Source organism: Mobula hypostoma, chromosome 7 (genome assembly GCF_963921235.1).
Source record: "Mobula hypostoma chromosome 7, sMobHyp1.1, whole genome shotgun sequence".
NCBI classification, from domain to species: Eukaryota; Metazoa; Chordata; class Chondrichthyes; order Myliobatiformes; family Myliobatidae; genus Mobula; species Mobula hypostoma.
The window spans coordinates 153,009,709-153,021,813 of NC_086103.1; the positions used below are offsets into that span (position 1 = coordinate 153,009,709).

The 12,105-nt window shown below is 39.3% G+C and overlaps 1 protein-coding gene across 2 annotated transcripts in view; it reads left to right on the forward strand.

Annotated features, from left to right (window-relative positions):
• Nucleotides 1-12,105, forward strand: part of nbeaa (neurobeachin a) — an 868,656-nt gene that overhangs the window by 307,974 nt on the left and 548,577 nt on the right. For both annotated transcript variants that reach the window (XM_063054331.1, XM_063054330.1), the window contains exon 23: nt 6,541-6,758. In XM_063054331.1, the coding sequence (XP_062910401.1) occupies nt 6,541-6,758 (218 nt within the window). The remainder of the gene's footprint in view (nt 1-6,540; nt 6,759-12,105) is intronic.

Here is a 12,105-nt window from a genome sequence, read left to right on the forward strand (position 1 = left end):
AGATGAGTTAGTGTCTGAATTTATTTTCTGTTCATTTGTGAATTACTTTGAGGCACTTTATCATGATGGTGCTATATAAATGCATATTGTTATAAATGTAACACCTTAGTTAAAAATTTTACTGCTATGCTGTAGGTATTTCATTTTAGAAATTCTGTAAAAGCAGTCTGTTCTGTCTTCAGCCTGTTTGGGTTTGAGCTGAGATAAGGGGCTTGTTCAAATTCGAAATGTGCTGTCAGCTAATCAGGATGGTGGGATTGGGAGAAGGTTCTAGAGAACGCTGGTGGAGAGTTTTTTTTGTGAGGGACACTGGTGTGGGTTGAGGCCTTTCTTGGTGGGAGCTGAGAGAAGACAGGTGGGAAGATGGCTGAAGATGTCATCCCTGTTGCACAAGGTACTTTGTGCAGATGAATAGCTTCAAGGAGGATGGACCAATGTATCTGTGGGAGGTCCCATTTGTTTGACATAGATTTCGAGTGCCATTTGGAAGGTGCGGTGTGTACATCGAAAGAATGGCTTCTGGAAGATATGAGCTCCACTGTGCACATGTGACTGTTTAAGTATAATGGGCCCTTTTTGTTTTTTTTTCATTCCTTTAATAACTGGTTGCTTAAGTTAACATTCTTAAATATACTTCTTTAGAATTGTATGCAGTGTACAATCTATTATTTGTTGTTGATGGGCAATAGCTGGGGGCAGTAAATCACACAGCATTCACACAAACCGGGGTTTGGGATGGCGAAACATCCTAACCTCATGGATTTGACGGGAGCAAAGTCGCATACACTCTAGACGTAAGAAGCCTGAGAAAGGTGGGTTTCTCGCTGCAGAGTCCAGTAGCAGTTGGCAAGGGGCTAACGAGCCGCATCCGCAAGTCCAGTAAAAAGGGGTTTCATAAAGATTATTTATCCTTCATACAAGTTTTAAACGTTTCCATGGGTGAGGTGTCATAGTCTAGAATGTAGTCAATGCTCTGCCTTAATTTAAGAAGGGCTGCAAGGACAACCCAGGAAACTACAGAGATAGGTGCCAGATCCCTTGTTTGTTAAACATATTAATGATTTGGCTGAGATTGCAAGTGGTATGATTTGTAAGTTTGCAGATGACACCAAAATCGGTGGTGTTATGGATAGTGGGGAAGAAAATAGGCAAAGGAATGGCAGATAAAATTTAAATTTGATAAGTGCGAAGTGATGCATTTTGCAAAGTTAAATCAGACCAGGACATATACAGTGAATGGCAGCATGCTGTGGAATTTTGTTGAACAAAGAAACTGTGGAGTACAAGTACAGAGTTTCCTAAAAATGAACAGAGGGGAACATAGGGTGGTTTAAAAAAAAGCACATGAATGTCCCAGGATGAGGTGTTCCTTTCTAGTATCCCAGAATGAGGCGATACTTTCTGGAACATCAGAGATATCCTCCTTTTTGCCTTTGCTGCACCATGAATGCTGCCCTCACCTGCATCTTCTCCATTTCGCAGACGTCAGTCTTCACCCCATCTTCCCACTACCTTAACAGGGATGCAGTTCCTCTTGTCCTTACTGCCCACCCCATGAACCTCTGCATCCAGCACAACATTCTCCACGACTTCCATCATCTTCAGCAGAATCCTGCTACCAAACACATCTTCACCTCCACCTCCCCCCTCACTCAACACTTTCCGAAGGGATTGCTCTCTCCATGATTACCTTGTCTGTTTATCTTTCTCCGCCTATCGCCCTCCCTTCAAGTGGAAGAAATGTCACATCACCTTCACTCAGCCTATTCTGGCTTCTCTCTTACCTCTTCTCACCTGCCTATCATCTCCCCATAGGGGCCCTCCTCCTTCACTCTTTCCCATGATGCACTCTCCTCACTTATCAGATTCATTCTTCTTCAGCCCTTTACCTTTTCCACCTACTGGCTCCCTGCTTCTCATTTCATTACCCTTCCCACATCCCACCTGGCTTCACCTATCACCTTCTAATTTGTACTCCTTCCACTCCCTCTACCTTCTTATCCTGGCTTCCTTTCCCTTCCTTCCCAGCACTGATGAAAGGTCTTGACCAAAAATTTCTACTGTTTATTCCTTTGCATAGATGCCGCCTGTTGTGCTGGGTCCCTCCAGCACTTTGTGTATATTATTCTGAACTTCCAACATCTGCAGAATCTTTTGTGTACATGATGTTGTTGCTGTGGTCTGGCATTGAGTGCAGACGTTGCCATGTTACAATTGTACCAGACGCTGAAGACTGCTGTTGGAGTATTGTATGCAGTTCTGATTACCAGTTGTAAGAAGGATATGCTTAAGCTAGAGCAGGTGCAGAAGAGATTCTCACAGATGTTCGCTGGACTTGATGGCTTGACTTATGAGGACAGATTTCCGGGTCTGTTTTCATTGAAGCAAAAGAGGCTGAAAAGTGATCTTTTAGAGGTTAATGCAGTTATGTAGGCCATATACAGTCCCTATAAAAAGTATTCAAACCCCCCCCCCAACGGATGTTTTCATGTTTTATTGTTTTACGACATTGAATCACAGTTGATTTAATTTGGCTTTCTTGACTCTGATCAACAGAAAAAGACTTTCGTGACAGAGTGAAAACAGATCTCTACAAAATGATCAATGTTAATTACAAATATGAAACACAAAATGATTGATTGCAGAAGTATTCACCTCCCCTTTAACATTACACACCAAATTATCACTGGTGCCGCCAGTTGGTTTCAGAAGTCACATAATTAGTTAAATGGAGAAATGTTTTTGGAGACCTGTGTGCAGTCAAGGTGTTTCAATTGACCAGAGTATCTCGAAGGCCCAATTGCTGGTGAGAAAGTATCCTGGCAAAAACTGCACCATGAAGAGAAAGAACACTCCAAGCAACTCTGCAAAAATGGTTATTGACAAACACAAGTCAGGAGATGGGTACAAGAAAATTTACAAGTCACTGAATATCCCTTGGAGTACAGTTAAGTCAGTCATCAAGAAGTGGAAGAATATGGCACAGATGTAAAACTGCCTAGAGCAAGCTATCCTCAAAAACTGAGGGACCGTACAAGAAGGGGACTAGTGAGGGAGGCCACCAAGAGACCTATGACAACTCTGGAGGGAGTTACAAGCTTCAGTGGCTGAGATGGGAAAGACTGCTCTTACAACAACTGCTCCCCAGGTGCTTTACCAGCAACTGTTGGGAAAAAAAAACTCACATGAAATCTCAGCTAAAGTTTGCTGGAAGAAATGTGGAAGACTCTGAAGTCAGCTGGAAGAAGGTTCTATGGTCTGATGAAACCAAAATTGAGTTTTTTGGTCATCAGACTAAACGCTATGTTTGGGGTAAGCCAAACATCGCACATAATCAAAAACACATGATCCCTACTGTGAACCATTGATGGCTACATCTTGTTGTGAGGATGCTTCACTGCAGCAGGCCCTGGAAGGCTTGTGAAGGTAGAGGGTAAAATGAATGTAGCAAAATATAGGGAAATCCTGGAGAAAAACTGATGCAGTCTATAAGAGAACTACGACTTGGGAGAAGATTTGTTTTCCAGCAAGACAATGACCCCAAGCATAAAGCCAAAGCTACACAGAAATGGCTTTAAAACAGCAAAGTTAATGTCCTGGAGTGGCCAGGTCAAAGTTCAGACCTCAATCTAAATGAGAATTTGTGGTTGGATTTGAAAAGGGCTCTTCACTCATGATCCCTGCTATCTGACAGAGCGTGAGCAGTTTTGTAAAGAAGAATGGGGAAAAATTGCAGTGTCCAGATGTGTAAAGCTGATAGAGACCTTTCCATATAGACTCAAGGCTGTAATTGCTGCCAAAGCTGAATCTACTAAATATTGACATGAAGGGTTGAATACATATGCAATCAATTATGTCATGTTTTATATTTGTAATTAATTTAGATCACTTTGTAGAGATCTGTTTTCACTTTGACACAAAAGAGTCTTTTTCTGTTGATCAGTGTCAAAAAGCCAAATTAAATCTGCTGTGATTCAATGTTATAAAACAATAAAACATGAAAGCTTCCCGGGGGGGTCACAGGGAGTAAATAGTTTTTATAGGTGCTGTATAAGGTAGATTGTTACAGGGAAGGGGAGTCTAATATGATTATGAAGACACGTAGTCCTCTTTTATTGTCATTTAGTAATGCATGGCATTAAGAAATGATACATTATTTCCTCCGGTGTGGTATCACAAAACGCTGGACAAACCAAGACTGAAAAAACTGACAAAACCACATAATTATAACATATAGTTACAAACAGTGTAACACTACTATAACTTGATGAAGAAGTCCGTGAGCACAGTAAAGTTCAAAGTTTCTCAAATGTCCCACATCTCACGCAGACGGGAGAAGGAAGAAAAACTCCCTGCCATGCCGACCACAATCCAACTCTGAGTCATCCAAAAACTTCGAGCTCTGATCAGCTCTCCGACACTGAGTACTGAGCGCCATCTCCCCAAACAATTCGACCTCCTTCTCGGTTGCCAAAAGCAGGCAAGACCGGGGATTTTGAGGCTACCCTCCGAAAGATTCCCGACCACACAGTTACGACAGTGGCGAACGGGCGTTTCAGAAATTTCTCCAGATATTCCTCTGTGCTTTCACATCCATTCTCCATCAAATCAGAATTGTCCACGGCTCCTATTTAACAGATATGATATCATTTTTCACCGGAGGGCTACGCACACGCAGGCGCACCGCCATCTTCTCCTCCTGCCTCCTTGAACCCCTAATACTAAAGGACACAGGATTAACTTGAAAAGGGAAAGATTTAAAACAGATCTGAGGGGCACTTTTTCAAACAGAGTGTGCTGGGTATATAGAGTGGTTCATGAAGCTACAATTATAACATTTAAAAAACATTTGGACATATAGAGGGATATCGCCAAACACAGTCAAATGGGATTAGTTTAGATAGGCATCTTGGTTGGTGTGGATGTGTTGGATGGAAGAGCCTGTGTCTATGCTATAATAATCTATGTGTGACAAAGTAGAAAATGTAACAGCTAAATTTCTTTGTCTCATTGTGCTTGTAATCACATTGGGTAAAGTTGTTGTATTATAATATTGTTGTACATAACCTCAAGCTTAACAGAACATCTGCTTATTAATCCCAATTCTGTGAGGAAATTATCATTTGTCAGTGTTAATCCATATCAGTAATATTAAATTCCTTGTTTCCATGCATGCAAACAGAGCTGTAAGTGATTCACTACTGATTAGCCAGCTACTGTCTGATGGAAGAGAGTGCTGAATCCACCTGAAGGTTCTGTTGCTAGTGGGCAGGAGCACTTCCCATATATTTAAATGGAGAGGAATTGTGCAAGGGATTTCAGAGTATTTGTTAATCTAGATTTTTCTTCAGAATTTATGAACGTTTAGGGTGCATGAGTTTCAGTATGATTTTAAAATGTCATTAAATACACATGTTATTGATGACACTACAAATGCTTATGTGTTTGAAACAAACTCGTCAGTTTAGCTTGGTTTGTTTTGTGCGTGTGGAATTAGAATTGAAAGAAGTTTATGTCAATAAGTGTGAACATATTTAGTGTGTAAATTGTACAATATACGAGGTGTACATGTAACATTGATTAAATGGACAATGCATGTTATAATCATTTCATTCAGTTAGCTAGCAAAGATTAGACATAAACTATTTAATATTTTCTTCCACAGTGCTTTACATATGTTTTATATCTATTTTTGCTAGAATTCTTTTAGGGTTTAACTAGACCTGCATCAAGACCCGAAAAATTGACTACTACTTTGCCTCCACAGAAGTTGCTTGACCTACTGATTTTTTTTCTCAAACGATTTATTATTGTCATCCAAAATAATAATAATTGATCATTAAATAAAACATTGTGGGAGTTAATTATGATTCACTAAAAGTTTCATTAAAAATATATTTTTAAATAGGTGAATTCTTGCTGTTCTTTTCTGATCTGGAACTAAGAATTTACAAGCATAAGATGAATAGGATTGTGGTGATATTGAGTTTCCTGTTCTGGAATTCTAAACTAAATCAAGATCTTAAGTCTTATCTATTGTAAGTTACCTTCTAGCACTGTCACTTTAGGAAAGTTAAGCAGTATTAACCAATAATTGAAATAGTAGTTTACCTGACTACTTTAGTCTCTTTTTTGAAGGGCCCAGATCAAGTGATGGGTCCACTTCCCGGCAAAACAGATTAAGACACAAATGCATTTCTTACAAACTAAAAGCTTATCACTAAATTGCTAATGAATAAGTTGTCCATTGCAGAATGAGATCCTTTCTGGTCTGAGAATAAGGTGTAAAGTTTTGGGTTTCTATATGTACCGATTATGGCTTTCAGTTTTTCTTGTTTTAATGAAAACTTTTATGCTAATAAAGTATGAGCTGCTATTGCTCTTGCTCACTTTACTTTTTTTCACAACTATATACAAAATTTTAAAAAAATTACAACAGCTATGAGTATTTCTGTTCTGAAACTAATTGTCTATGGAGATAGTTAGTAAATATAGAGCTCTGATAATGTTTATAAAGCAATTATACTTGTTTCATTAAAGGCTGTTCAAGGGCGAGGAAGTGGATCGCAAGAAAGAGATCTGCGTGTTGATCTGGGTTTTCGAGGAATGCCAATGACTGAGGAACAGCGCCGGCAGTTTAGTCCAGGGCCACGCACCACTATGTTTCGCATCCCTGAATTTAAATGGTCTACGATGCATCAACGCCTATTGACGGATCTGCTCTTTGCATTGGAAACAGATGTACATGTTTGGCGGAGGTGATAAAGCAATTTTTTGTGCGTATAAAGCAAAAAATGTAACAACATAGAAATGAATGAAAAATTATTATATTTCCTTTAGCCATTCCTAATGTGCTGCAAAACAGCACAATTTTTGAAGTATACTGTCACCTAAGTAACATGCAGACAATTTGATCACAATAAAAGCACATAGTGGTGTTGGTTTTCATTAGAAGAACTTGTAGATTTTCAAGAATGATACTATAGAATTGTTTGCATTTACGTATCGGTTGAAATGTGGTAAATCAATGCCATAACCCATACTATAATATAAAGCAATTATAAGAAAATAATGTATTTCAAAACCTCCAGCTTGTCTGGTGCTCCATCCATCATCTAAACCAGGGGTAGGCAACCTTAAGCATAAATGATTTTCCAGCAAGCGTTATTCATTAATTTGAGGCAAAACATAACTGATGTATTTAAATAGATAATTCCCATATTTCAAGTTTTTTATGGCATTTATCTGGCCCACCGTCTGCTCATTAATATGCGATCCGGCCCACGGAGGCAAAAAGGTTGCCAATCCCTGATCTAAACCATTTATTCCCTTCAACTCCAGAGCACCTGCAAAGATCAACTGCATACATGGACAAAGAAATGGCAGATGGAGTTTAAACCAGCTAGGTCTAAGATGTTGTACTTGGGAGATCAAATGGAAAAGGTTAATATAATGTTTATGGCCTCAAGGGTGTTGATGTACAGAATGAACTTGGGGTCCAAGATCATAACACGCTGAAAGTGACTGTACAAGTTGATAAGATGGTAAAGGATTTGTATGGGATGCTTGCCTTTATTAGCTGGGGCATTGACTTCAAGTATCAGCAAGTTATTCAGATTCAGTACTGAAGATCTATGCTGATCAACTTGCTGGAGTGCTAACTGATATCTTTAATTTCTTGCTTCGTCATTCTGAGGTACCCATGTACTTCAAGCAGTCTTCAATTATACTGGTGCCCAAGAAGAATGTGGTAAACTGCCTTTTTGACTTACATGCAGTTGCACTTGCATCAGGAGGTATTAAACTTTATGTCATGAATCCCCTACCATTAACTGAGGAGCCTGTGGACCCCAACTTGGGAACCCCTGACTAGCATCTATTATGATGGAAATACTTTGAGAGGTTGGTGATGAAACATGTCAACTCTTCCCTGAGGAGCAACTTGGATCTGTTCCAGTTTGATACTGTCACCACAGGTCAACAACAGATTCCATTTCATTGGCACTTCACTCAACCATGGAACATCTGGACAGTGAAGATGCATACATCAAGATATTCTTCATTGATTACAACTCTGCACTCAGTACTATCATCCCCTCCAAACTAGTCTATAAGATCCAAGACATAGGCTTCAATACCTCCTTGTACAACTGGATTCTCAATTTCCTTACTCACAGACCCCAGTCAGTTTGGGTTAGCAACAACATCTCTTCCAGAATTACCATCAGCACAGATGCACAATGAGGCTGTGTGCTTAACTCCCTGCACTAGTAGCTTTATACTTATGACTGCGGCACTAAGCATAGCTCAATGCCGTATTTACAAGGTACAGTGTCACAGGAAAATGGCATCCATCGTCAAGGAATCCCCACCATCGAAACCATTCTGTCTTCTTGCTGCTGCCATCAGGAAGGAGATATAGGAGCTTCAGGACCCATACCACCAGGTTCAGGAAGAGTTATTATCCCTCACCATTAGGCTCTTGAACCAGAACTCTTCATCTCATGTTCTCAATATTTATTGCTTACTTATTTATTATTATCTTGTTTCTTTGGTATTCGCACATTGGTTGTTTGTCCATCTTGTGTGCCATTTTTCATTGATTCTGTGGTGTTTCTATGTGTTTACGGTGAATGCCTCCAAGAAAATAAATTTCAGAGTTGTATAAGGTGACAGATACAGTACTATGCAAAAGTCTTATGCACTTATATATAGCTATGGTGTCTAAGACTTTTGCACAATATTGTATTTGTCAACGTGGAGTGGAAAGCGAGTTTGTAAATCTGGTGGGAGCAAATGATGTTGGGAATGACAAGGCTGGAGCAATTGTGGGAGTGCTGTGGGACAGGTGGCAGAAAAGGAGTGCCTGGGGCATGGGTGCAGACACACCCAGCCCTGAGACACCAGGCAATATTATTTGATTCCAAACAATGAGTTTATTGATCATCACAGAATGTCTCTCTGGTACTTCCTACTCCCTTCCTCTCCCTTCCCCTTTTCCCAATCATGACTCCCCACTCCTGACTCCCCACTGCCTGCCCCCTTCCCACTGTCAGTCCACAATAGAGACCTATATCAGAATCAGGTTTTACATCACTCACATATGTCATGAAATTTGTTTTTTTGTAGCAGCAACTGCAGTAGTGCAATGCAATACATAAAATTACTGCAGTACTGTGCAAAAGTCTTGGACAGCATAGGTATATATATGTGCCTAAGACTTCTACACAGTAATGTGTGTACCTTGATAATTAATTTACTTTGAACTTTGAGATTCATTTTTTTATCACATATACATTGAAACATACAATGAAATACATTGCTTGCATTAACAATCAACGCAACTCCGGAATATTCAGGGAGGCAGCCCACAGGTGCGACCACACACTCTAGTGCCAACAGTATTCCCACAAAGGTCAGTAGAATGACACAAGCATCTTTATAAAATTCTGAGTAATTACTTTTGGAGTATTGCATTCAGTTCATGTTGCCCCATTATTGGTAGGATGTTGAGGCTTTGAAGAAGATGCAGAAAACATTAATCAGGGTGCTGCTTGGATTAGAGGGCACATACAGTAAGGGGAGGTTGGACAAACTTGGGGGAGGGGGTTTCTCTGGAATGGCAGAGGCTGGGAGAGACATCTGATAGAAATGTTTAAGTTTATGGGGGGCATAGATTGAGTAGACACCCAGTTTCTTTTTCCCAGGGTCAAAATCCCTAATACTACAGGGCATGTATTTCAGGTGAGAGGAAGTGTGTAAAGCAAGTTTTTTTTTTACATGCAGAGTGGAGAGTGCTTGGAATGGACTGCCAGGGTTGGTAGTGGAGGTAAATAAATTAGAGGTGTTTAAGAGGCTCTTAGATTGGCACTTTAATATGTAAAAAAGAGGAGGGAAATGGTCTTGTGTAGGCAGAAGGGACTAATTTAGTAGCTTTTAATTATTAGCGATTAGTTTGGTACAACCTTCTTTGCTGAAAGGCCTGTTCCTGTGCCGTACTCTTTTATGTTTTTCCAGATCGAGGGGTCACAGTTTGAGGATAAAGGGGAAGCCTTTTAGGACCGAGATTAGGAAAAACTTCTTCACACAGAGAGTGGTGAATCTGTGGAATTCTCTGCCACAGGAAACAGTTGAGGCCAGTTCATTGGATATATTTAAGAGGGAGTTAGATATGGCCCTTGTGGCTAAAGGGATCAGGGGGTATGGAGAGAAGGCAGGTACAGGGTTCTGAGTTGGATGATCAGCCATGATCACACTGAATGGCCGTGCAGGCTCGAAGGGTCGAATGGCCTACTCCTGCACTTATTTTCTATGTTTCTATGTTCTAGTAAATTATTTAAGCTCCTTCAGACCACATACTTGTTTATGTTGCACACCTTTCTGGCATGGAAATATACTATCTTTCCTTCAGTTTTGTTTGATCTTCATCCTGATATTTCCTCCTTGACATCACTATAAGAGACTATCACCAGAAGGACCACCACCACAGTTCAAGAATGTCGTTCATCACCAGCTTTGCTAGAGTAATTAATAATGGACTCTCATCACTCACCTTGAGAGCAGTGCCCTGAGTCCAAAACAATAATGCATGAGAATAGTAGCTTTCCAATTGCCTTGCCTTCTGGAATTTTCTTTTTTGTTTATGGGATGAGGACTTAGCAAGTGTGGCTAGCATTTGTTACCCCCTAACATGAATAGTTTGCCATGTTAGGCATTTCAAAGTATTTTTAAGAGTCATACATGTTAATGGGTCTGGAGGCACATAGGTTATGTGGCAATGTACATTCCCTCAAATGTCATTGAAACTAATGGACTTTGATATCATGCAGTATTTTAATGATCACTTGCACAATATTTTGCTTTTTATACCAAAATTATGGGTAGTTAAATTGTTGTGATGGGATTTGAACTTGCTTCTAGGGATTTACCCTCAAGGCCTCTGTATACCATTGCCTTGTATCTAATACCTTGCTGCTTTTTACCTGAAAACAGTGGGATTCCAGAAATATGGATCTTTTATTTTGTTCAGTGCTGTGACTAGGAGGAGGTATAATTTGGGCATGTACAATTCACATCATTTCCTAAATTTAGTGTGGATTAGTCTCTTGCACTGGAAGTCATTGCGAACTGTATTTAAGCTGTTCTTATTATCCAGGTTAAGCAAGGTCAGGAATTGTATTATATTGCTTGCTCAATTCAGATCAAATTACAGAAGTTGTGCAAATATTGTGCACTCTTATGTCTTACTTACTTACATTCAGTACCTTGTTGCATTGATTGACAATTATACAATGGGTATTCCTGTTTAAAAAAAGTCTAAAGACCAGTGCAGCTATTTTCTGAAGTTGGGTGATAAACCTATCTTGGAAAGTGAAATCTTTTCTTGGACTTCTGTATGTGTTGGTGTGGAAATTCTCCAAAAGATTTTTGTTCAGTTATATTTTACAGAGTTTCTGTTTCCTGATGTGAAATATAAAATTACTCATTGAAACAGTATTATTTAGCTGAAACTTAACATGTTTGGTTCTGTGTAGCAACTGTCAAGAATTATGGAATTACCATGCATGCTCACTGTTATTGCTGGAGTTCTCTGTGAAGTTAGCACACATCACTAGTTATTTTCCTACTGTATGTACATCGGAAATACTACAATTAAAATATTATCCATAGCCGAAAAATCTGAAAATGAAAGTGTTTTGGAGGAAGGTGGGGCATCATGATGAGGTGATCCACACCTGCAGGTTGATAAACACCTTACACTTGACAATACTTTCTAAAATTAACCTCTATTCTGCAAATTTCTCTACAAAATTTCTCAACCTTATATAAACACATTTGTAAAATTTATTACCTTCATCAAGCTCCTTCCTCTTTTTCTCTTTAGTGTTTGTTTTTGTCTGTTTGCATTTTTAATACTTTAAATGCTTGACAGATTTATTACTATCATTAAACATAATAGAAAGTAATCATAACAGTAGTAAAGTTAACTTAAGAATGATACTGACAAAGATGGGACGGAACAAGTAGATGAACTCTTATCGATAGCTTCCAGATCCTTTTTTAAACATTACAAAACTGCATTTGGGACCATTGGCTAAAATACAG